The 23437-nt window shown below is 43.1% G+C and overlaps 1 protein-coding gene across 2 annotated transcripts in view; it reads left to right on the top strand.

Annotated features, from left to right (window-relative positions):
* Window positions 1-23437, top strand: part of ANKRD55 (ankyrin repeat domain 55) — a 39206-nt gene that overhangs the window by 4481 nt on the left and 11288 nt on the right. The window contains exons 2-9 of one of the 2 annotated variants that reach the window (XM_048504712.1): window positions 1230-1352; window positions 3764-3894; window positions 5497-5606; window positions 8377-8437; window positions 9040-9168; window positions 13951-14135; window positions 17157-17324; window positions 21998-22659. In XM_048504712.1, the coding sequence (XP_048360669.1) occupies window positions 1230-1352; window positions 3764-3894; window positions 5497-5606; window positions 8377-8437; window positions 9040-9168; window positions 13951-14135; window positions 17157-17324; window positions 21998-22659 (1569 nt within the window). The remainder of the gene's footprint in view (window positions 1-1229; window positions 1353-3763; window positions 3895-5496; window positions 5607-8376; window positions 8438-9039; window positions 9169-13950; window positions 14136-17156; window positions 17325-21997; window positions 22660-23437) is intronic. The other variant, XM_048504713.1, reaches the window with a different exon arrangement.

The raw sequence follows: 23437 nt of genomic DNA, 5'->3' as shown, positions 1-23437 counted from the left end.
TCTCAACAGCAGGGTGGCACCTATTATGCTGGGTGCCAGAGCCTTTTACAATTGCACACTAAGAATACTGGCAAGGACCAGAAAACCAGTTGTTTGTTTCTGCTTATTTTTTCCTTGTCTCATTACTATGGGGTTGATGGAGCTATATATCACTCTAAATATCAGTGGTAGAGGACCTTGTGTGCTGACCAAAGCTGCAGCACATATAAATAATGTTATTTGATGTGTTGCCAAGCAACCTCTTAATTTACCTGCAAGAAATATACTTGATGGAGCTGGTGGCTGCAATTATGCAAATTGGTGGGAGAGGAGGGACAGGATTGGCATACATGTTACTGATGTCCAAAGGCACCGAAGCCTCATTGGTGGCTTTCTCCTGAGCAGTTGTTCTGGTATTTGAGAGATTTGGACTGGTGGAAATCGCAGAAGGACCAAACCTTGCCTCCCTTGGAGCTCCCTGACAGTCTGTTCTGCCAAGGCCAGTGAAGCAGTTCAGGAAAACAATGAAGTCATAGATTAGAAAACAGTTAAGATTTAATAATGAAGAGAGTAGTTCTAAGCAGGTCTAAACGAAATCCTTCTCAGGTACTTTCAGTGAGGCAACTCCCCAAAAATGTTCTGAGCATTGCACTGTAACAGACTAATTTCCTATGATCAGCAAGCATCCTAGGAAATAAGAAATTCTTAAGAAAATGACTGTAGGGGCTATAGTTGGGAATGTGTCATCTTGTTTGAACAAGAAGGTTGCTGAAAATAACAGTTAATTGGAACCCCTTTACATTAGAAATGTTATATTATATTAGAAATTGTTGCTACTTTGAAAACAGCCCCCCTTGCTCTCTCTCAAGCCATCATGTCGTGGCCCTCCAGATGTTATGGACTACACTGCAGTGGTGGCGAACCTTTGGGACTCCAGATGTTATGGACTACAATTCCCATCAGCCCCTGCCAGAATGGCCAATTGGCCATGCTGGAAGGGGCTGATGGGAATTGTAGTCCATAACATCTGGAGTCCCAAAGGTTCGCCACCACGGGACTACAGCATGATGCTGGCAGGGGATGATGGGAACTGTAGTCCATAACATCTGGAGGACCACGAGTTTGACACCTATGACTGTATTCATGTTTCACTTACAGAGGGAAATACTGTTCTGTTCTGCTTTGACCTTTTTATATGATTGCCTCATACACCCACATGGCTTGCCCTTTACTTTTATGTAACCGTGCAGGTGATTCAGCTGAAGAAATTGACCTGACTCTGGTATACCAAGCAGCAGCCAACGGGGATGTTAATAACCTGACTGCTGTTATTCGTGAAGATCCTTCCATACTAGAATGCTGTGACAGTGAGGGTAAAGTTGCTGTTTATCTTGCTTCCGGTTGCTAAACAATGTGCCCAATGTCCAAGGTTTACTGTTGGTTTCAACATGATAGTTCAATAGTTCAGTATAATTTCCTTCCTTAATATTATTCATCTTCTCTATCCTTGATACATATGCAGTTGTTTACTTACATCTAAGTGGGACATATATACCCTGCTCCCACTCCACACACACACACACACACACACACACACACACACACACACACACTCTAATGTAATGCTGGCAATAACAAACATAATTATAACTTAAAGATAGCAACCAGCACAACATTGCTGATGTCTTAGAGAAACTGCACGGCTGTAGAATACTAGTAGAACATGTTGATGTTTTCATAGAATCATAAAGGTGGAAGAGACCCCAAGGGCCATGAAGTTGAACCCCCTGCCGTGCAGGAACACACAAACAAAGCACTCCTGACATATGTTCTTCCACACTCTGTTTAAAAACCTCCAAAGAAGGAGACTTTTGGAAATTTGAACACTCCCCAACCTCAAAGCCACCGTATATGTGGGACATAAGCAAGAAAAGGGGTTCTAGCCAGGAAAATTGTTTTAAAATACTGCTGCACCAGGGAAAATTGTTTTAAAATACAGTCTTGTTTGAAATAAAGTTGTGCAAAGCCCTCCCGATTTTGGGGAAGGGTATAAGCAGAGCGGGGAACGTGGGGTGGGGTGGGGACAAAAAGAGACCCTGCCTATGTGATTCCTTTGCAAAAGAGAGGCTCATTTTAAAAATAGAGGCTTGTCTGAAAGAAAGAAAGTTTTTATGCCCTTCTGATTATCGGAGAGCACAGAAGCACAGCAGGGGAGGTGGGGTGGAGTCAGAAAGAGACCCTGCTTTGTGTTGTTCCTGTTGATGTATCGATACAAGCATTTAGAGAGGTGGGGAGGAGTTGGCAACAGGAAGGATGGCAAGGAGGAAGCATGCAAAGCAATGTGTGGGAGTGGAGGGGTAAGACTAGGCAGTCTGGCTGTGGGCAGAGCAAAGCTGTGCTCATTAGCAATTCTGCCCACTCTGGTTGTGAGGCAAAAATTAAATTCGGGCTAGAAGTGGTCTTACTTGCCACAGGGAAAATAGACAGTAAAAGCGGAGCTTGAAGAAATACACCCGTACAAGAAATCTTGCGGTGACACACATTTGCCTCCATTGTGCAGCAGATAACTCGAATGTAATCAGCCTATAATTCCTTTCAGGGACCAAAAATGCAGAGAGCAATCTTCCTCTGGGGACCATTATAAAAGGCCAGGGGCAGAGTGGGAAGTTGAATTGGCCTAGGCACAAGCCAGGCTGAGTGGCCCCTGGGGTGTCAAAAGGCTTGTTTGGATCAGACTTGGCTGACAGCAGCAATAGTGGGCTTAGTTCATCCATTGCTTCCTCCTTCTTAGACATAAGGTTGCCTGGTGTTGTAACTGCTGGGCACTGAGCTTGTCTCTCTCCACTGGTTAGGTAAGTGGTTCCCAGCCTCTTTGGCATGGTGACTGCTGAATCCAAATTCACTTGGCATGGTGATCTATTCAGTATTAGTGAAGATTTTTTGGGCTCTCTAGGCCAGGGGTCTGCAACCTGCAGCTCTCCAGATGTTCATGGACTACAATGGCCATGCTGGCAGGAGCTGATGGGATTTGTAGTCCATGAACATCTGGAGAGCTGCAGGTTACAGACCCCTGCTCTAGGCAAACTATGACAGGCACCCATCAGGATCAGCATTCCATTTGCTGCAGCGCGTAACCAAATGTTATATGAGAATGCAGCAAACATCACATAAAAGGCACAGTTGCCCTCACTTTGAACTCCAAGCACATTCCAACACACACACAATCGTTCATATAGAGGTTACCTTCCATCCCCACCCTTCTCCATTATTCTGTTTAATTCCCAAGATGTTTGCTCATTCTAGTTACCATCAGGACGCATTTTATTCAATAAACAGTAAAGAAAAACGAACGTATAACATGGAACGTATAACATGTTTCCAGGGACAGGCCTTGATTTCCAAACAGAGCAAAACAGAGCAGTGGAAAGGGCAGGGGGAGCCATTAGGGAGGGCTGGCCACTTGCAGAGCCTTCATGACCCCCATTTTAGTCCTGGCCCACAGTTTGAGAAACAATGGTTTAGGTAAACCAATTTTAGTGATTTGTCCTTTGTTTCATTGCATGGGTTACTTGAGGAGCATCATTGGCTGAAAACATGGATCAGAAATGTTCCCAATAAACATAAATATTCCATAATAGGGACAGAGTAAAAGTTAGGACTTCCTAGATCGGTATCCAGGCTTTCAAGCACATACATTGACGTGCAGTGACAACAGAAATATCTCCTGCTTATTCCCTGAAGATCTTAATGTTAACCTTCCTACACTTTTTCTTTTCTTTCCCAGGGTGTACACCACTGATGCATTCAGTCTCAGGACGTCAACTAGACACTGTGAAGTTGTTGCTGAAGATGGGAGCAAACATCAACACACAAGATGCCCGCGGGCGCACCAGTCTTTCTTTAGCAACCTACCTGGTATAAAGATTTTTTTTTTCATTTAGATTGCATTCAGACATCATGGCAGACTATCATTATACAGTGGTTCCCTTAATTAAGCCGAACAGAGCTTATTTGCAGTTCTGACACACATCCTTGCCTCTACACAGCACTTGACCAAGTATTTTTCAGTTTTTTGTGATGTCTGAATACAGACATCTCAGTAAATTGGACTTTCTCTCTCCCACAAGTTGGTGTTCTAAACTTCTGTCAAGTCCCAGTTAAGTATGCCATCTTTGGAAGCAGACATCAATTTCATAGAAGCTATGTTTAGACCAAACCAGGAAGTGTGTGATCAAGCTGTGCCCTAGAGAAGGAGGAAGGAAAGCATGCAGGCTCAGCAAACAAGCTATGTTAGGGCATGATGCCAGCAAATCTCTATTTACTTCAATGATTCTTTATCTTTTTAGGGTCACAAACCCTATTGAGAATCTGTTGAAAGCTATGTACCTCCTCCCAAGAAATGCACATACACATACAACATTGTCATGCAATTTGTTTTAATGAATGGCCACTTCCTGAAAAAAAATTAAAGAAATCCAAATGGTGCAAATCAAATAAAAAGTAAACCCTGGCATTTTCCCCACAGACAAAATATCCTGGGATAGACCCGGGATCATATATCCCAGGGTGTTTTTATTCCGGTTTCTCCCTCCGCACGGCTGCCCGTCAGCACGTTCAGGCTGGGAGGAAGAACTCCAGTGAATTATGTACGAGCCCCCGGTCTATTTTCATTTTCCACATGAACGTTTACAGAATTTGCGTACGTTTATGTAGTTTACGTAGATTCCATTTTTCTGACATTCTGATTGGCTGCAGCTAAGGGTCGGGGAGAGCAGGTGGTGATGCCGGTAGAATAAACCGGCCCATCTCCCGCAGTGTTTGCATGAGCACGGGATTGGTGCATGCTTTTTCAAAAGAACCATCAATTTTATCTTTTTTTAAAGTTGTGGGATATCTCACGGGGTGGGCCCAATTTAGGCATGGAAGCATTGCGGAATTCGTGCCCAAACTGGGATAGTTATCCCAGGATATATTGGCCATGGGGAAAATGCCCCTGACTCACAAGGGTATGTTGTATAAAATAGAATCAGAGCTTTCATAGATAGCTCTCTTTGCCAGGTGACTTGTGTCAAGGAATGCCACAATTTCCCAAGACATTTGGAGTTAAATTCTTGTCAAATCAATAGGAAGATTTTCCTCCCACAAAGACCATTTTAAAAGTAATCGGAAGGATATAGAAGAAAAAGGCATATTTTCGCTTGATTCTTGAAGCCAGATCATGGACCCCAGGGGGCCATGGGCCACAGGTTAAGAACCCCTGATTTAGTGTATGACCTGATGTCTGAATACACTTAGGCTCAGTAAAAAGTCAAATAAAAATAAACATACAGAGGTCAAAGCCAATAAGGTACAAAAGTGGTGTAAAGAAAAAAATCACACTGGGTTTTGAAAATAAATTTTAAAGGATGCATCTAGAGACAAATTCATAATATTGTTGTCACTTTAAAAGGTGCATCACCTATTGACCCTAATTGCCCAAGCCTTGTGGTACTGTTTATCTCTTTGATCTGCTTTCAGGGGTGGCTTGAGGGCTGTGTCAGCCTGCTGAGAAACGGTGCCAAACAGAACATCCCTGATAAAAATGGAAGACTGCCACTACACGCTGCCACTGCCGATCCCAATGTCAGGTATTCCAAGTTTCAAAACCAAAACATGAGTTGCCTGGTGTTTTGGGCACAGTTTTTAAAAAATCTGTTTCTTACAGATAAGAGAGGGCTGTGGTTTAGTGGTCGAGTCCATGCTTTGCCTGCATGAAATCTCAGCTTCAGTCCTTGAAAGGTGCACCCGTATATCTCTACAACAAAAAGGGCTAGAGGGTTGCATGTGTCAGCAAAGCTCAGAGCAATACCGCAAGAGGTCTTGATTCTGTGAAGAGGCTAAATTCCTAGCAGAATCACTCAAGGTTGAATGGTCACAGCTGAGACACCAAACTAAGATGTGACCTAAGAATGCTTTAAATCAATAAATACACACAGAAACAAAGTCACAGTAATTTAATCCCAATTGATACTTGTTGATGTCTTTGATATAGGCCATAAGCTGCAGCAACAGAAACTTCATTCTATCCACATCCTGATTTATAAACATACTGGCAAAAAATAAAAACCCATTCTGAGGCAGCGGCTTGTGCATATTTGAGGCAGTGAATATAACGGGTGGGTCTGAGTTCTCTGGTGAGAATAATGTACCTTGTGCTCCCACAAATATGTCTCATACCCCATTATTCTTTTTATGTTGCTTGCCTCTGCCTCTGCCAAGCAATCTGGCAGCTTTATTAAGTTTCTGCTTTCCTTGTATATCACTTGAACAGTATACTCGAAAGCTTTCAAGGCAACCAAGAGGGTGTTATCATTAAATGAAACCTTTATAGAAGAGCAGCTCAGCTGATATTTGGGAAAGGAGCAGTAATTTACTTTACCAAAGCACAAGGTTTCCGGTGCATTTCCCCTCCATGGTCTCCATGGCAACCAGCAGACCTTTGGTCAGAGCACAAGTGTGCCAGCTGCTCAGTTCCTTTTCATCCGTCTTATTAGCCCAAATCAGTCAAATTAGTTCTTCAACGTATGATCACTCCATTACCAGAAGGCACTTCTGAAGGATCAGAGATTTTCAGCTTGCTTTTTGCCTTTATCTTTGCTCACCACAATAGTTTTTTAAAAGTTCAAACAATGATAAGAGGAGCGGAAATGTATCTACAGCTAGTAGAAAAAAGTAATGCCTATGTAACAGAGGCATAGCAAGGGAGGAAAGCACCTGGTGCACCGGGGCGTCCTCCGCCCCCCATCCCACCCTAGAACACCCCCGGAATGCCCCTACAGGGGCGCGCGCCCAGTGAGTCATGCGCACCCCCGTTCCCTTGGAGCTACGCCTCTGGTATGTAATTTTTTTAAATCACAAAAATCAAAATTATGCATTCAAATTATGGATTTGAGTTTTGCCAGCTGCATAAAAAGTCCATCATCAAAAAGTGCATATTTTATCTGCTTTGCATAATTTATTCTAATTATGTGGGGCAGCTTTGCAGAGCACTGAAAACGTACCACCTGACCACAGTCAATATTTTTTATTTATCTGTTTCAACTTCTGAGATTGTGCTTCTCAGAACACCCTTGGGGAGCAGAGGGCACTTGGTGGGAGACAGAATGTTCCAGAGACAATCAGGCCTCTGAGGAAAGTAGCTTTCTCCCCAACCAGCCAAGACCTGGGTACTTTGTATGCCCCCTGGAATGGAATGAGAGTTTTATTTATACCCTGTCTTCCCCTTGGCGAGCCGGGCTCAGGGCAGCAAACATTCATACACAATAGCATAATACCAATTTTAAAATGTAAAACCACAATCTACGATAAAACATCATTGATAATGATAATAGAGTTCGTCCAATTGGCCCTTACTTCTACAGTATCCTCTCAGGAGGTTGCTCTAATCTGGCAGCCATAAAATGCACAAGCCAAGAGGTGATCCAGCCGCTGGGGGTTGGGGGAGGACCAGGTTGCAGTTTCTACCATTTCTGTCTTCAACCATATGTCTGATGATCTCTGTCTTAACAGGCCCTGCAGAATTGAGCTAAATCCTCCAGGGTTCAGGTTTCTCTAGACAGAGAGTTCCACAAGATTGGAGCTGGGGCCAATCTTGACCAAAGCCGGGCTCTGGTCAAGGACAGCCAGATATTTTTAGGGCCAGGGACCATGAAAAGGTTGGAACCAGCTGAGGGTAATACTCTCTGAGGGGTATAAAGGGAGAGGTAGTCCCAGACCTTTTAGAGCTTTAAAGATTAATACCAACAACTTGAACCTGATCTGGAATTCAATCTGAAGTCAGTGCCACTGGCAGAGCACTGGTAGCATATGGGCTTTATATGGGGTCCCCATCAGAACCTGTGGTACCATTTTCCAGAGCAGTCTCCACAGAGTGAGTTACAGTAGTCTAATCCAGAGGTGACTGTTGCATGGATCACTGTGGCTAGATCAGTATGGGCCAGGCAAAGGGTACGATGCAAAGCCTGGCAGTCTGTGTGATCCAGGCCTTCAAAGAAAGGGAGGTATCCAAAATCAGTCCCAAATTCCTGATAGAAGAAGCTGGCTCCACCTAAACTTGGTCCAGAGTTGGAAACTGAGCTCCCTGACCCAGCTACAGAACCTCCATCTTTGATGGGTACAATTTCAAACGGCTCTGCCTTAACCACCTCACCATGGCTTCCCTGGAAGAGGATCATTTAGGACCCCTACTGGATTTGTTGGGCAAGATATGGGAAGATAGGAGCTGCTGTTTTAGTCTTTTGTTTCCCTTTGCCTGTAGTTAAAAACAAAAGATCAGGGAGATGTTGTTCTATTGCTCTTCTAATGCCTCTGAATTTTGCTTTCAATTTCAAGATGCGTGATGTGTTTTGTCCTCCATAGGCTTTTATCTGTGCTGCTACAACAATCTGATTTGAGTGAAATTAACCATCAGGATGCTGAGGTGAGCAATCACGTTTCCACTACTATCATCTGCATTGACTATAATTTAGATATTAGGTAAAAGAAATCCTACCCACTTGGTTGGAAAACCCAGAAAGTAAAATAAGTTTAGAAGAAGTAGATCAAGTTCAAAAATAAATTGCCGTAAGAAGAATATGCATTCTCCTTTACAGAACACTGCCCACTAAATAGAATAGCGCAGGGGCCCACAACTTTTTTGAATTGTTTGACACCACTGGAACTCTGAGAACAGGTAGCAAACACCACCACAAAGTGGCTGCCACAGAGGCCACAGGCAGCTCCATAATGGCTCCCATGGAAACAGATGCCCATCATAACTTGTAAAGTTCTGAGCCAAGCATCCTCCTTTGATGAAAGTAACTCGTTTTTTGAATGACTACTCCCTGAAGCCACAAAAGTGATGCCTTCTAGACTATTCTGAAGCACCTCTTACTCAAATGAAGTGGAGGAAAGCTATGATGGGCTCTTTGCTTTAGAGAAGAAGGGTAGGTACCAGGAAACATACTGGTGGACATCACATGGATGCCCCTGACATCACAAAAGTCTTACATTGCTAAACAGCTCTGGCTTTATTAATTTCAGGGGATGACATCACTTCACTGGGCTGCGTTCCATAATCGACCCCATCATGTGCAAATACTGCTTCAAAAAGGAGCTGATCCAACATTGGTGGACAAAGATTTTAAAACTGCTCTTCATTGGGGGGTACAGGTAGGTACAGCAGTCAGTCCTTTAATACCACATGCTTCTCTTCACTTGAAACCATGGAAAGAGTATGTTTGAAATTACTGCATAATGTGAACATGGAAAATATATGGGTTCCAATCTGAGTAGCATTCCAAATCTATCTGGAGTAACATACTAGTTAGGTAGATAACATAATGGAACGAAAGCAACTGGGACTGAAATCAGCCATGAAATCAGCCAATGGCAAGCAAGATAAAGGATCACCCAGCCACTTAAAATGCATAGAATTATGTCATTGTTTATTTTTAGCATTTCAACAACAGTTATATTTGCATTCCAGCAACCAGCTTCAGTATGCAAAGAAATGATTCATCTTTGTAAGAATTGTACTGCCATAACTGCTCAAAGGTGGGCATGTAAAAATATGGCTTGTGGTGGGGAACAGGAACTTGAATGTACCTCTGAGTAAGACACATTGAAGTAACAGTTGCTTGGACATTCCTTCAGACTTCATCTTGCTCAGTGAGATTCTTTGAACAGCAGTCTCTTGCACTATAAAACGAATCTCACTTCAAAGTCCTGTCTGCTTCGAAAGGACCCTGCAAGGTGGTATAGGAAGGTGCATTTGAATGTGTACTTGTACTATCCTCAGGAGCTCCCGCCATCGTTTACCATCTGTCCATGAAAAATAATTTTCTGGCCATGTTAGGGGAGAACTGGCCCAAACCCATATTTCAGATCTTTAAAAAAAACCTCAGTAGAAGACCATGTTTCAGATTGAGCTCAACAAAAATACTCCAAGAAACACTTCAAAGACAACATGACAATTCAATTAGGTAAATAAAGCCCATAATGACTGGAATCTGGTTCCATACTACTGTTTAATCTAGAAGTGTTATGATTAATTGATTAATTGATTATTTACAGAAGATACAGTGCTGAAGTGAATTTGTTGAATTCTAGTAGATTGCATTGTTTATCTTGTTTCACATCTCAGTTGTGGCATTTTTAAAAAAAAGACGCCAATGAACCACCACAAGGCAAGGTTGCTGCTCGGGGTGGGGAGAAGCGAGGCCAGCTGATGACATCCGGTAAGGGCGGAAGGGGATGGGGAGCCATGTCAGAATAGGCTAGCATCACTGGAAGAAGGGATGAGCGAGCGAGACTTTAAAGGGGCTCGTCCTCCTTTGTCCGGGCCATGTGCTCGCCGGATGACGATTTGCCCACCTACCTCTCCCTAATTTTGTCATAGCTTAGTCTTGGCAGTTTGGCACATGGGTATGGCTCTGGAAGGGAGCTAGGGAGCTACGCCTTCCCCTCGGGAATGGCAACAGCGGCAAAAAGCGACTGCCCCTGCCGAACTGGGCCGAAGGGGAACATCTCTGGCCAGGAGCGTTTGCTCGGCAGAGCCCCACAGTAGAACGAAGCTCGGGATGGGGCACCCGCCCTGCTGAGCGGTAGCCGTATGACCAGATCCAGACCCATGCTTAGCCTCACACTTCGGTTCAATAAAATGGCTATGGCCAATTTATTACCCCAGCAATGGAGTAGTATGAATTATTTTATAAAGGTCCTCGCACAAAAGAGATCCACCCTCGGACAGCAATTCAAAAAGCAGTTGCCGCACTAGCCAGCCGCAAAAGCCCTATTGGGTGCTGCTTCAGGGTTGCTACCCCTAGTGTGGTGCCACTGCACCTGCCAGTGTGTTTCCTCATATCCACTTGCTTCTCAAGACTACAGAGTATCTTGAGTAGAAGTGAAAAAATATGGAGCTTCTGCTCACTCCCTACCAACTGGCTGACCAGCACAATGCCGAGTAAGCCAAAACGGACACATAGATATAGCCAGGCGTGGCCAGAAGTTCATTCTTATCTGTTTTGGCTTGCAACCCCTTTCCTTTCTTTGCAAACTGAAACAGTATCCCTGCACAAACACCTCTGGCAGCTATTTAAATTTTGACTCCACCTAGGTTTACCAGCTCTCTTGCTAGGGTAGGAGACCTCTCACTGGCAACCCTATCTTCCCTTCCCCACTTGGAATGGCAGCAATAGAAAAATAATTTTAATCTCCAGCATCATATGATGCGTGACATCACTTCCAGAGAAAATCCAGAAGTAATGCCAGCACCATACACAGTGTGATGTCACTTCCAGGGAAAACCCTAAGTGACCTACATTGGTCTAGGAAGAGAGTTTCTGGCAATTTGTAGAGTGACATCACTAGGGTTGGCGATTCAGATCGGCCAAATCAACTATTCAGTCTGAATCGCCTCCAGGTTTGGTAAACTTTGCTTCTGAGGGTTGAATGTTATGGGCCCCCAAAAGGGACACTGAGATAGTGGCACCAGAATTTCTGGGTATCATATGGAGACTGTCCTGATGATACTCTGCAAGTTTGGTGGTTTGGTTCAGGGGGTCCAAAGCTATGGACCCTCAAAGGTATAGCCCCCATCTCTTGTTAGCTCCCATTGGAAACAATGGGGGATGGGGAACCCCCTTTGGGGGTCAATAACTTTGGACTCCCTGAACCAACCTTCACCAAACTTGTGGAGAATCATCAGGACAGTCTCCGTATGATATCCTGAAAGTTTGGTGCCGCTAACTGTAAAATTGCGCCCCCTGCAGGCCAAAACGTGTAAAAACACAAAAAATACAAAAAAAAATTAAAACGGACTCGCATTTTTTGGATTTACCCGAATTTTCGGGCATATCTGAATCGGCTATGAGTCGGATTCAGGCATACAGATCATTTTATTGTTCTTATTTTATTTTTTTATTGCCAGAAGCATACAATTATGAAATTTCTGTTGCAAAAAGTAAGATGCATAAAAATTAAAAAGCCCAACTAGCTGCCAAAGAGAAAAGCAGTATTTAAAGTCTTCCGTAATGTTTTTACAAACTCCTTGCCTGTGCCATTTCAAAGATTCTTCCAGTGCTCAATGCTTCCTGCTCACTCATGGTTCCAGTGCCTTGGCATCTTGATAAATTCTTAACTCCCTTTCCTTGAGGAAAGATGGAAGATTTAATTAGTGCATTTCTCCTCAGTCACGAAGGTGCTCATTACTTTTTAAAATTGCATTACCATAATTTTGTAATTGACTGATTATGATAATTTAAAAATTAAAAATTAATGAACAATTAATTTTGTTGCAAAGGAAAGGGAAATAATTGAAGTCTTCTCACCATCGAGGAGAAGAAATTATTCAGTACTTATTTAGGAATGTTGAGGCAACAGGAATGTTGAGGCAACAGCACCACAAGCACCACAGAACTTAATTAATGAAGCTACTAAGCATGGAGCTACACAAATCCTGGGAAGTTACACTTTTAAAGGGTAGAGCAGGACTTGTACTGAACATATTTTATTTCTTTGACTTTTCCGTGACAGTTTTCTCCATGTAGGGACCCAAAATTGCTTACCAAAATTTTAGATAATATAATTAAAATAATTAAAAAGTCAAACAGGCTGGACATCATAGCCCCCTGACTAAGAACCAAGTTCTTGCCCTTCAGCTTGTAACCAAGGACTCGTGCATCTGGCCACATTCACTCTTGAATACCTATAGAGAAAGTGAAAGTCAGCCCATGTGATTCTCAAGTGCTGCTAAAATATTAGCAGTCTCCCTCTTCCCTGTTTTCTTCCTTCAGGTCACCCAAAGGCTTGAATAATTGCAGACCTAGGAGAAAACAAAATTAGCTTCCAAGTAATCATAATAAGACTTGCCAGGGTTTTTACTTATTTATTATTGATTAAAGTATTTACATTCAGCCTTTCCTTGTGATTCAAGGCAGTTTACAGTAACAGTTAAAATATTGAACATAAAAACATAAGAACATAAGAACAAGCCAGCTGGATCAGACCAGAGTCCATCTAGTCCAGCTCTCTGCTACTCGCAGTGGCCCACCAGGTGCCTTTGGGAGCTCACATGCAGGATGTGAACGCAATGGCCTTTTGCGGCTCTTGCTCCCGATCACCTGGTCTGTTGAAGCCCTTTTCCTTGCACAGCATGGTCCTGATCTTAATCAGATACCATGTACCTAGGGATTGAGGAGAACCCAAAGCTCCCGTCTGACAGTTGCACTGATTGTGTGAATCGGTAAAGAATAAGTCACAGACCTAATGACAAAGAAAACTGAAATCCTTTTACAATCTACTTAGGTAGAAATATTTTAAACAAACAAATAAATAAATAGCAATCAGTGCAGTTATTTCATATTAAAAATATTTCAGTTCTACGGGAAACAGCACTTCATTTAACCAGATAAATCAAATATCTCCATCCCCGTTTCTCAAGCTTGGAGGGGGGGGGGTGCATTAGAAACACTGAGTAGTCATTCACTCATACTGTCAGATGAAGTGTGGTCTCGCTCATGAAAATGTGTGCAGGAATAAAATCTTGTAATTTTAAGGTACCACAAGGGTCCTGTTTATTTTTCTACAATAGACTGGTCTGGAATTATTGCTAATTGCCAGCTTCCTCGTAGGACCAGAAATTCTGGGATTACAGCTGTTTTCCAGTCTACAAAGATCAGAATGCTGTGGTATACTACAGAATACCATAGAGAACAGTAGAAAGAGGACTCTGAAAGTGTCATGAAATCTCTCTCCTCCTAAAACTCGGCCTTCTCCAAACATCATCCCCAAATCTGCAGGAATTTCTCAAGCAGGAGCCGGCAACTCTACAAGGATATGTTAATGTATAATATGAGTGCCATTTTTAAAGGGGTAAAAGTGGGATTTTTATGTCTGTAAATGTTATTGTTGATTAACTTTTCATGCCACACAAATGTTGTTGATTTAATTCAGAGTGGAAACCGGATCCTGTGTTCTATCATCCTGAGCCACCATCAGGGCCCATCAATAATCAACTACGACGATGAGAATGGGAAGACCTGCCTTCACATTGCCGCGGCTGCAGGATACAGTGACATTATCAGTGAGCTGGCTAAAGTCCCAGAATGCAACTTGCAAGCCCTTGACGTGGATGACAGGTGACTATGGAAACCCAATGAAAAGAACTGGAGAGCTCTGGCAGAGGCCCTCATTGCTTTGACCTACCATAAAGGATGTTTGGCTGCTTTCTCATGAAATGTGCCTTCTAATTAAATAACACTCTCTGCAGCTCCTTCTTGCTCAGCAACTCAGCCAGTGGGTGTCCTGACTTTTATTGTTTGAGTTTCTACTCAAGTGAGGGCCAGTCAGTATTATGAGGAGGGGTCTCTCAGTAGCTTGTATACGCCAGTGTTAATCAGAGTTTAATTTGTGGCATGACACACCAGGGATCATCCCCGTGGTTTATTAGATGAAAATAAAGAAGAAAGTGCTTCTCACACAGTTGGGATTAGAGGGGAAAAATTACTGGACAGTGTCACGATTTCATTTCCAGGCAATATTGGCTCTGTTACTGTCATGTTAGAAATTTATCTCTGATATAATTAGAAGGAAAAAATCTACTGTAGCGGCAAAAGACCCGCTACTGTCAGTAGGGTAACCAAGTACTTCTGGGTTTGGCTAGTAAACTCACGCTGCTCAAAAGCAAAATAGAGCTTTATTGAGAAAAAGATGTTTACAATCAAACAGAATTAGCGCTTGGAAGTAACATGTAAACAGAAAATAACAAAGCTAACTCTCTAAATACTCACTGAAGTCCTACACAGCACAAATGTTATTGAGGCCTTAGGTTGCAAAACGTAAACAAAGTTCTCTCTGGGAGCCACAAAAAGGGAGGGGGCAAAAGCGGGAGGGAAACTTTATGTTGACTCTTTATTGGTTGACTCCTTCAACCAATCCCAGGGCATCCTTACAAACCCTTCCAGGCTTGGAGCAAATTGCCACCTCCTAACAGGAATCAGCAGTTCACTTATTCCAACTAGAAGTTTCTCAATTCCATAACTGAATGTTGTAATTAGAACTAGCCTAGAAATACTTCCTTGGAGATAAGCAATAACCTAAAACAAACAAACACCCTGCACTTGGTCTGACTTACAGCTAACTAAAACTAGATTTTCTTAAAAAGGATAATTCTTAACACAGACACAAAGCAAATATCAATTTAACAGAAAAAAAGTTCCAGGGAAAGAGAGAGAGAGAGAGAGAGAGAGAGAGAGAGAGAGAGAGAGAGAGAGAGAGAGAGAGCAATCCTAAACATGTCTACTCAGAAGTCCCATTTAATTCAGTGGGGCTTGGTTCCAGGAAGGTGTTTTTTAGGACTGCAGCTAGAGAGACTTTTTGACATCATTTTAGAATATTTCGTGCAAAATCATGTAAGCTTTGTTTTATTAAATAAAAATAATTAAAGATTAAATTCACCAGGCCAATGAATGCTGCAATTGTGGACCCTAGACAGTTCTTTGAAAGATCTTTTATGTAAGCATAGGATACATATATAATATTTTAAGACAAAAGTTTAACTCAAAATTTTAAAGGTCCTAAATTTAAAATTTCATGGAGGAAATTTTCAAATATTTTACCATGATAAAACTTCACCCTCAGTCCAAAGTCATGTTGTCAGGTCTTAAACTGTACTGAGTGCTAGACAAACCAGGAGGTCGCAGTGCTGACCACTGACTGAGGTGAAAGCTTTGATGAGCATTTTTGAAGATATTAATTTAGCTCATAAAGAGGTATACTTTTTGTGTCTAGGATAAGGTGACCAGATTGTCACCTTTTCAAACCGGGATGGGGGGCACGTGCATGCGCACACGCATGCGCGCGGCCGCAGGAGCGCACTGCCTTTTGGCAGCGTGCGCAGGAGGCTGCCGCACTGCCTTTTGGCCGCGTGCGCAGGAGGCTGCCGCACTGCCTTCTGGGGCGCTCCCATGGGAAACCGGGGAGCGCCCCAGAAGGCAAAATCGGAACAGTTAAAAAACCCCACAGGACGCGGGACAGATTGGTTTAAGGCGGGACTGTCCTGCCAAAAGCAGGACGTCTGATCACCTTAGTCTAGGATAGAGCTTGGAGGTATGAATCCTGAACTTTGGGCGCCTCTCCCTGCAGGTGTCACTGGAACAGTCCCCTAGAACTGAGTGAAGTTTGACACTCCAGATCCAGTTTGTAGGCCTGTGCTGACAGGACTGGAAGGACATTGTAGTTCCACTCTCTTTTCAGAGTGGGTGCATGCATGCATACATCTGTATGCGAAGGAGAGTCCTTGGGAAGTCATTTTGTGCATGATTTCTCAAAACTGGTCACCAGCATTAGGCAAGAGTGATTGCATCTCTCCACATTTTTGAAATTTTACGTCATTCTTTACAGCAGACAGAGAATGATAGGACTGCCAACTACCTGGTGGGGCCTTGAGTTCTCCTGGAATTATAACTGATCTCCAGACTATGCAGCTCAGTTTCCCTGGAGAATTGGCATCTTTGGAGGGTGGATACTCTAACTTCAGATCGCTCCTAAGCTCACTCCCCCAAACTCCACCCCAGAAGCATATTGAGGGGAAATGGCGCCTGGGGGCAACACCTCCTCCAGGTGCCCCCCATGCTTGGGGTGGGGCTCGGGGGGGCTTGGACTGAGCCCTGCCCCACCTCTCTGCAGGCTGGCTCCTGCCATCCCCAGGGCCTGGGGGGGGCAAAAGCCAGCATGCACGATGATCGAGGGCCGGGGCTCAGTGGCAGGGGCCACCTGCTGCCTGCAGCTGAGACCCACCCCCCACCTCCCTGCAGAGGGGGCGGGGCTTGGTGATGTGCTGCTGGGATACACGCTGTTTTGTCATGTGGGAGGGGGCGTGTGAAAGGCATACATCTGGGGACATGGGTGACCCCATGGCCATACACCTCTGCTCCATCCTCCCCAGCCTCCATGACGAGATCTCCAGGAATTTCCCAACTCAAAGTTGCCGATGCTGAATAGCAATCTTACCACAGCTCTGAAGTGTGTTTGTCGTACTGTTCAAGTTAACAGTTGCCATACCCCAAAACTTCATTCCCCAGTGGTTTTACTATCTCAGCTGCTTATCTGAATCCTTCCTTGCATTTATATAGCACAATATAATTCTTTTTCTCGTATAGGACACCCTTACACTGGGCTGCAGCAGCAGGGAAAGCCGACTGTGTCAAGGTGTTGTTACAGCTGGGGGTAGAGAGCAGTCCAAGAGACATCAATGAGAACACCCCCCTGACGTATGCTATGTACTGTGGGCACACAGCATGCATTAAACTGCTCTCCCAAGAAAACAGGTAAAATCAGTTTTGTATTTTGAATTGATCTTTCTTTTTATAGCCAGGTGAGAAAGTAGGTAAGAATGATGTTAACCTCAGCATTCTTTGGGTCCCCTCTGAGTTGTGCTTGTGACTGAAAGCATTTCTAAACAATAGAAGAATGATATAAGAGCTTTGGGTTCCCATTGAGGAGAAAGGCAGGGTATAAATGAATAAATTCATACATCTTCCTTTTTCACCCAATCAATACACAGTTGCTACTAACACAACACAGAATATTCTCCAATTTCGTTAGGCAGCAATTTCTGTTAGCCAAGAAAAAGACTTGATTATAGACTGCCTTTCAACTTCAAAAAGGGCTCAAGGTGGTTTACAGGAATAATAAGAACAGAAGTGTTTAGATTTATATCCCACTTTCCTCAACCATAAGGAGTCCCAAAGTGCCTTACAAACTCCTTCCTTTTCTCTCCCACACCTTGTTAGGCAGATAGAGCTGGGAGAGTTCTGAGAGAACTGTGACTAGCCCAAGGGTATCCAGCAGGCTTCCTGGGTAAGAGTGGGGAATCAAACTCTGTTCTCCAGACTAGAGTCCACTGCTCTTAATCACTATCCTATGCTGACAATAAAAAGCAGGAAAATACAACAAAATTCAGTTTAAATACAATCAAAATCAATGAAATGCAATGCTAATTAGTTTCTCAGTAGTGCCACCCACCACTCTGTTTCTTGTTAACCTAACTCAAAATCTTCCCTGGAAAAGGCAAGTCTTCAAACCCATCCAGATATATGTGACAGAAGAAGGTCTGGACCAGTGTTCCCAAGTGTGGTTCCTGTGGCCTTCTTGGTTCTCATCAGTGTTTTTCTTGACTCCCACTTGGTTCATTCCAAAAGCACTTCTTCACAAAAGCAAAAAAGTCAATCCTGACTTTTCTCCATTTCACCAGAGTAGAAGATACTGTGGAAAAAGCCCAGGAGGCGTTGTGGTTTCTATAGTGAGAGCCCATTTGGCAATAGCTGCATTCATCATAAGTGTGTGGAATCTTTGTGACTGAACCTAACCCACATGTCAACCAGAGGTTATGGTGCTCACTACCAGTTCTCAAAATTCCAAAAATGCCATAGCTTCAACAGAGTTAGAGACTCCTAGTCTAGACCATTTAGGGTTGTAAAGGGAATACTCATCACTGTGGGTTCAGCTTGGTGAAGTAAGTTCTTTTATGCCTGACAAAATATGATCTTTGTAATCAGCTTTCTGCTGTGCTTTATTTATTTGTTTACATCATTTATAGTCCACCTTTCTCACTTGGACTCAAGGTGGATTGCAGAAAGTGAGTCAATACAATCAGCTGGATGGAATATTCAGTAAATTTAGAATCAGTAAATTGTAGAATCAATCAGAAATAAGCAGAACTGAAGCAAAGCATACACATGAGTCTTAACTTGATCCATTAAATGACAAAAACATTAAATAGTAGAATCCTATTTTCCATAAGCTAAATTCAGTAGCACAGACCACAATCTGTAATAACTTGTCTAAGTAACTCTGTGACTCATTTAGTAAGTGCAGCTCTATTGCCTGCATAGAAAAGCTCTTGACTAATTCTGTTTTGCATAGTTCGTGGACAGCCAGGAGAGTGGGAACTTTTCTGACCTCCATAGGCAGGCCACAACAGAGAAGCCACATGAATTGCCAGTTGTTGATTCTGCCCATTTGCAGGTTGACACCTGTAGAATACCTTGTTCAGAGTAGGAAAGTTGTCCTGGCAGTGCATAGGGGAAAAGGTGGCCTTGCAAATGTGAAGATCCAAGGCCATGAAGGGCTTTGTAAGTAATAGCCAAGACTTGAAGTTGAGTCTAGTAACTGATGGGCAGCCAGTAGAATGGAGGTAATATGCCTGCTCCATCTAGTTCCTAATTATAGCTGAACCATGGTCTTCTGCACCATCTGGAGTTTCTAAATCAATTTTGAGGGAAGACCAATGTCTACAGTGCATTGCAGTAGTCAAGTCTGAATGTCACTGTGGCATGCATCCAAGCAGCCAGATCAGCCTGTCAAGATAAGGGGCCGTCTTATGGGCTGAGCTGAGTTGGGAGAAAGTCTTTTATTCAGCTCCATTAATGTTCTTCTCCAGAAATGACATGGTGTCCAGTATCACCCCAATGCTCTTAACCAAGTCAACAAAGATCACCTGAACTCCATCAAAAGCAGGGACTACAGTGTCCTTCAATATCTCCATTTTCCCAGGCAACTTTCCCTTTGTCTTTGCAGGGTTCTTACCAGTTGGTTTGCTTTTTGCCAATTTATCACAGCAGCCAGGCAGCAATTTAGGACCTCTACCATATCACCAGGAGATTTGGATAAGGATTTATAGAGCTGGGTATCATCTGCATATTGATGTCAACTAACCACAAAGCTATATATGATTTGGCCTATGGGCTTTACATACAGATTGAAGAGCATAGGGGATAGAACCCTGTGGAACTGCAAAAGTTACATCCTACATTGATATTAACTGGTTTCCAATAAGAACTCTCGGAGTTCAATCCATGATTTTAACCAATCCAGTTCACATCTCCTGTACCTACTTCCGCCTCCAGGTATCTCAACAAGATTGTATGATGTTATTGTATCAAAGGTTTCAGATAAATTCAGTAGAAGCAACAGTGTGGTGGAGTGTGGTAGAGTCTCTCTGGAGGTTTTTAAAGAGAGGCTGGAGGGCCATCAGTCAGGAGTGCTTTGATTGTGTGTTCCTGCATTACAGGAGGTTGGACTTGATGGCCCTTGGGGTCTCTTCCAACTCTATGATTCTATTCTATCATTTTATGAATAGAGACATGGCCTTCTTCTGTATTCAGACAGAGATTATCAACTGACGCTAGCAGAGCTGCCTCTGTTCCATAAGCCAACCTGATGCTAGACTGAAAAGGGTCTGGAGCAGATGAGTTTTCTAAGAAGACCTGGAGTTGGTTTGCCACTGCTCCCTCAATCGTTTTTGTCAGAAAGGTCAGATGAGAGACTGGGTGATAATTAGTCACATTACTTTTCCGTAAGTAGTGGATGAAAAACTGCCTCTTTGAGTGGCCAAGAAAGGGTTCCCTAAGTTAGTGGCTGATATATAATAGATACTAAGAGTTTGTTGATGTGGTTCTTCCATGGTTTTAGCAGCCCCGATAGGCAAAGATCCAGACTACAAGTTTTGACCTGTTGTCACTTCTGAACCATCTCTAAGAGTTCATACCCTAAACATACACTCTAGTTTAATTCATTTATGCCTCTCCAAACTGGTGGACAAATAAAATGAAAACTGGTGGACAAATGAATGAATGAATGAATGAAACCAAAAATTTCACTTATCTTTCCCCCAGTGGTTTTTATATGTCTTGCTTCTTTTCCCTTGCCCTCCTTCCTGTTAATAATTAGCATTGTTTCCTGTGCTGAAGAGTGCAAGAACGAAAATACTTAAGCTGTGTTTTTTCAATAAAATCACAGCAAACTACATTTCCTGTAAGGAGTTGCCAGAAGAGCCATCTCGATGAGCCGCTGAAGCCACATTGTCTTAGCCTAAGATGACTGTTTGGTTTATTTTCCTTGAAAAAGAAAATTAGGGGTTTTAGGAGAGCGAGCCCAATCTGCTATGAGGTTTGCTGGTTGCAAACTAATTATAATCCCATATTAGGTGTACAAAGTGAACCATCCAAATGCAGCTGTTTCTATCACCTTATTTAGTGTATGGACTTTTACATTCCGCAATGTAGGGCACTACTTATTAAGACACAATTCATATTTGATCTTTTTATATAGTATTTTAGGGGTCTAATAGGGACCCAGACCAGCTTACAACATAATTCTTCCCATTATCCTCACTACAATCCTATAAAGAAGGTTTGGCTGGGAGTCAGTGGCCCTTTCCGCATAACCAAAATAAGACATTTTGAGGCAGGAAATAAAACATTTTATCCTAGGAGGTCTCATAGTCCCCCCCGCCCTTAAAAAATTATTTCTAGCCTCAAAATGTTTTAAATACATCCTCTATTTTAGTGACTCTTTCGTATGACTTGCTGTGTGTATCTCTTTAAAATGTTTCCCTTGCCTCTTTGCAGTCTCTGAACTTCCTCCTCTGCACCTAAGAGGTAGAGACTGGGGGGAAAGGGAAGCGCTGCCAAAAAATGTGCTTTTCACGGTACAACTAAAGAATCATGGATAGTGCGATTCTCAAATAACCCATTTGGGTGGGGGAAAACATGGAGCGGATTCGCGTTGGGATGGGAACCGTGTGAAGTTGCTCTCCAAAATGGATTTTATCCTGTTGTTGCCCTGGGTTTATTGGCCCGCGCGGAATGGGCCTAGGCTTCAAAGCAACATAGTATCAAATCCACTGAGAATCAAAAAAAACCCCCGCCCCCCAAACGATCCCAAAATTGAGATTTGTTTTGAAGGGGTAAAAACAGGATTTGTTTTGAAGGGGTAAGTATGGACAAACAGGGGGATTGCAAAAATTTTGCAAATGTTTTCAGGGGTTTGTGTGGAAAGGGCCACAGTTGGACTCTCGTGGCTGAGTGGGATTTGAACCTGGTTCTCCCAAAGCTCTAAGTCACACTGGCTTTTAAATATGTACATTCACATCTCTGCTGAGATTCTAAATGATTGCATTTTTCTTTTCTCACCATGGATTTTGTTTATTTCCCAAAAGGCTAGAGCTAGTTCATCAAGTTTCCCCCCAGAACAATAAATTCTCAAAGAAAGAAAGTCGATTCAGTATGCTTAACCAAATCTTCTCCTGCAAAAATAAAAAGAACGATCAGAAGGCAAACCAGAAAGACAAAACCAGAGACAGAACTCTGAGGGAAGAGAGCTCGGAAGTCGATGACATCATCACGACATTTGACTGCATTATGGATGCAAGCTACAAAGGCTCTTCTGAGGAGTGTGTCGTGGCTGTAGACTTGAAACGAAGAAGCACAGACACTAAGAAGTACCTCATCTCAGAAAATAGCCCACCAGACTGTTGTAGCCTTCCGCCAATAAGAGCCCAAAGCCTCCCACCCATTACTGTGAATCATCCTTTTTTAACGTCCTCTCCTATGACAACTTCTATGAGTTTGGGTACAGATGCCCGCCATTTTGCACATTGCTCTCAAAAAAGCAGAAGCGAACACAATTTGTCAGAACAAAGGAACAGCCAACAAACTTTGGACAACACTTGGGAAATTGACGCTAACCAAATACTTACACATAAAATCTGGACAGTCATGCCTTCTGATAATAAACTGGTAGATGGATTGTTTCCGGAAAGATCCAGTCGTGTCTTGTTTTGCCCTCCCTATCTTCCTCGCCTGCCTAATGCTCCATCAGGTACTTTTTTCACTATGTAGTTTCGGGGTGGGGTCCAACCTATGGACATAGATACTACAAAAAGAATGTGTATGTTGCGGCCACAGCTTTGGTTATAGGGCTCATGCTGAAGAGCCAAACCCTTATTAAAATGAACAGTGGCTTGTCTCTTCAGAAGGATGCATTACTATAATGAGGTCTAAGCTGTCACTGGTTCTCTTCCACTCATATATGTCCTTTCTTGAGACATAATTGTGTGGCTGTTACTGCATTATAAGTACAGTTTAATCTTATGTTTCAGTATATAATGTGATTTACCATTCATTTCTCTTGAACTTTTTAATGTTGCATTACTTTATGTTACTGCTTTGTCCAGTTTACCATATTTATCTGCTTCATTTATATCTCACCTTTCTTCCAAAACATCATACCGTATATACTCGTGTATAAGCCGACCTGTGTATAAGCCAAGGCACCTAAGTTTACCGCCCAAACCTAGGAAAACTTATTGACTCAGGTATAAGCCGAGGGTGGGAAGCCAGGAGGCAGAGGGAGCTCCTTATTTGGGCAGTGACAACAGGGGGAGTCACTGCCCAAATAAGGAGCTCCCTCTGCCTCCCGGGGTTTGACGAAGCCCGGGGTTTGATGAAGTCCAGGGTGCCTCGGGGTTCCCCGTCATCCGAGGAGGAGGGCAGCAGCAAGTAGCTTCCGGGGGGCAGGGAGGTTGTCCCAGCCCCGCCCCCAGCCTCCTTGTGATGGATAGAAAATGGTGGCTCCCGTATAAGCCGAGGGGGCTTTT

The sequence above is a fragment of the Sphaerodactylus townsendi genome, linkage group LG07, assembly GCF_021028975.2.
Source record: "Sphaerodactylus townsendi isolate TG3544 linkage group LG07, MPM_Stown_v2.3, whole genome shotgun sequence".
NCBI classification, from domain to species: Eukaryota; Metazoa; Chordata; class Lepidosauria; order Squamata; family Sphaerodactylidae; genus Sphaerodactylus; species Sphaerodactylus townsendi.
The sequence above is the reverse complement of the archived record's forward strand: the minus strand, read 5'-3'. Positions and strand labels throughout refer to the sequence as shown.